The sequence below is a fragment of the Setaria italica genome, chromosome III (genome assembly GCF_000263155.2).
Source record: "Setaria italica strain Yugu1 chromosome III, Setaria_italica_v2.0, whole genome shotgun sequence".
NCBI lineage: Eukaryota > Viridiplantae > Streptophyta > Magnoliopsida > Poales > Poaceae > Setaria > Setaria italica.
In genome coordinates, this window is record NC_028452.1 from 40,198,852 (window position 1) to 40,200,017 (window position 1,166).

The 1,166-nt window shown below is 48.7% G+C and overlaps 1 protein-coding gene across 1 annotated transcript in view; it reads right to left on the minus strand.

Annotated features, from left to right (window-relative positions):
* The window catches only part of LOC105914007, a 9,462-nt gene that overhangs the window by 6,152 nt on the left and 2,144 nt on the right, over positions 1-1,166 (minus strand). The window contains exon 3 of the mRNA XM_022825287.1: positions 48-690. Within this exon, the coding sequence (XP_022681022.1) occupies positions 48-690 (643 nt within the window). The remainder of the gene's footprint in view (positions 1-47; positions 691-1,166) is intronic.

Here is a 1,166-nt window from a genome sequence, read left to right on the forward strand (position 1 = left end):
CTTTGGATGCTTTGCGATGGCATTTTCCACCAAGGGGCATGAACGACCTTCAGGAATGATCAGATGTTTCAGTTCCACAAGGTGCTCAATTCCGATAGCAGAAGCTTTGGCGGCGACGGCGGTGTCCATGGACCAGAAGATCTTCTCGAGCTGATGACCTGAATTTTCTTCAAAGGTAAGCGCGGTGATGTCGGCGCCCTCGAGCAGGAGGAACCTGAGAGCCTTGAAGCCCCCTGCCCTGAAGGTGAGGCCGTCTTCCGTGTATGACTTACGGCGGAGCCTGAGGCAGTGCAAGTGGGGGAGGTTGCTGACGACGTTGTCTAGTTTTGGGGCCGTCAGATGAGTGTCGCACAGTGTTATCTTGGAAAGGTTGTTGAAGTCTGCTGTGACCCAGCTTGGCAACCCAGATTTCTCCATTCCATTGATGCTTAGGCTCTCAAGGTACACCGGACGCAAGAATAATGTGCCGTCGCTCCCAGCATTGTCGAGAGAAGCGGAGTCGGAGAGTGTTCCTGGTGTAATCCAAATAGACAGGGAGCGCAGGCGTCTTGCCATCTTCGAAATTTGTCGGCGTAGATCGTTGATGTCTTGTTCAGATCCGGGGAGGAGCACTCCAATCTTCCTTAGCTTCTTCAGATTTCCAATTTCGCTAAGCTCGTTCCCACGAGAAACTTCCACACGGGACAGTACCTGTTAGGGATTTAGTCAAGGTTTTAGTTTTGTTACTTCTTCTGGAGCTAACGTACATGTACATGTAGTAAAGAGTAAAATGCATCACAAGCCACTCAACTAACCCGCATATGTCAAGCATAAACTCTCAAAATGCAGTAGATTAACTGGTTAATATGTGTCATAGACTCATAGAGTCATAGTAGGTCACGGTCCAACAGGCCATCCGAGGTGACACGACAAGTTCATCGTAAGTCCGAAATCAGGGCTGCCTACATAGTTAACAGAAAATTAGAAATGTCTTTTTGGTAAAATTTTGGATCCCTGGACTAAATATGTACCAGTATAGTCTCATCATAGAACCCCCAACCGAGTTGTGTCTCCTTGGCCATGGGCACCGCCCTTCCTAAGTCGTCTTTGGCGACTCCCATCACTGGAGATCTGCCACAACCTAATCCTGCCTCCTCATTACTCATAGTCATCTTTGCCTACTGTCT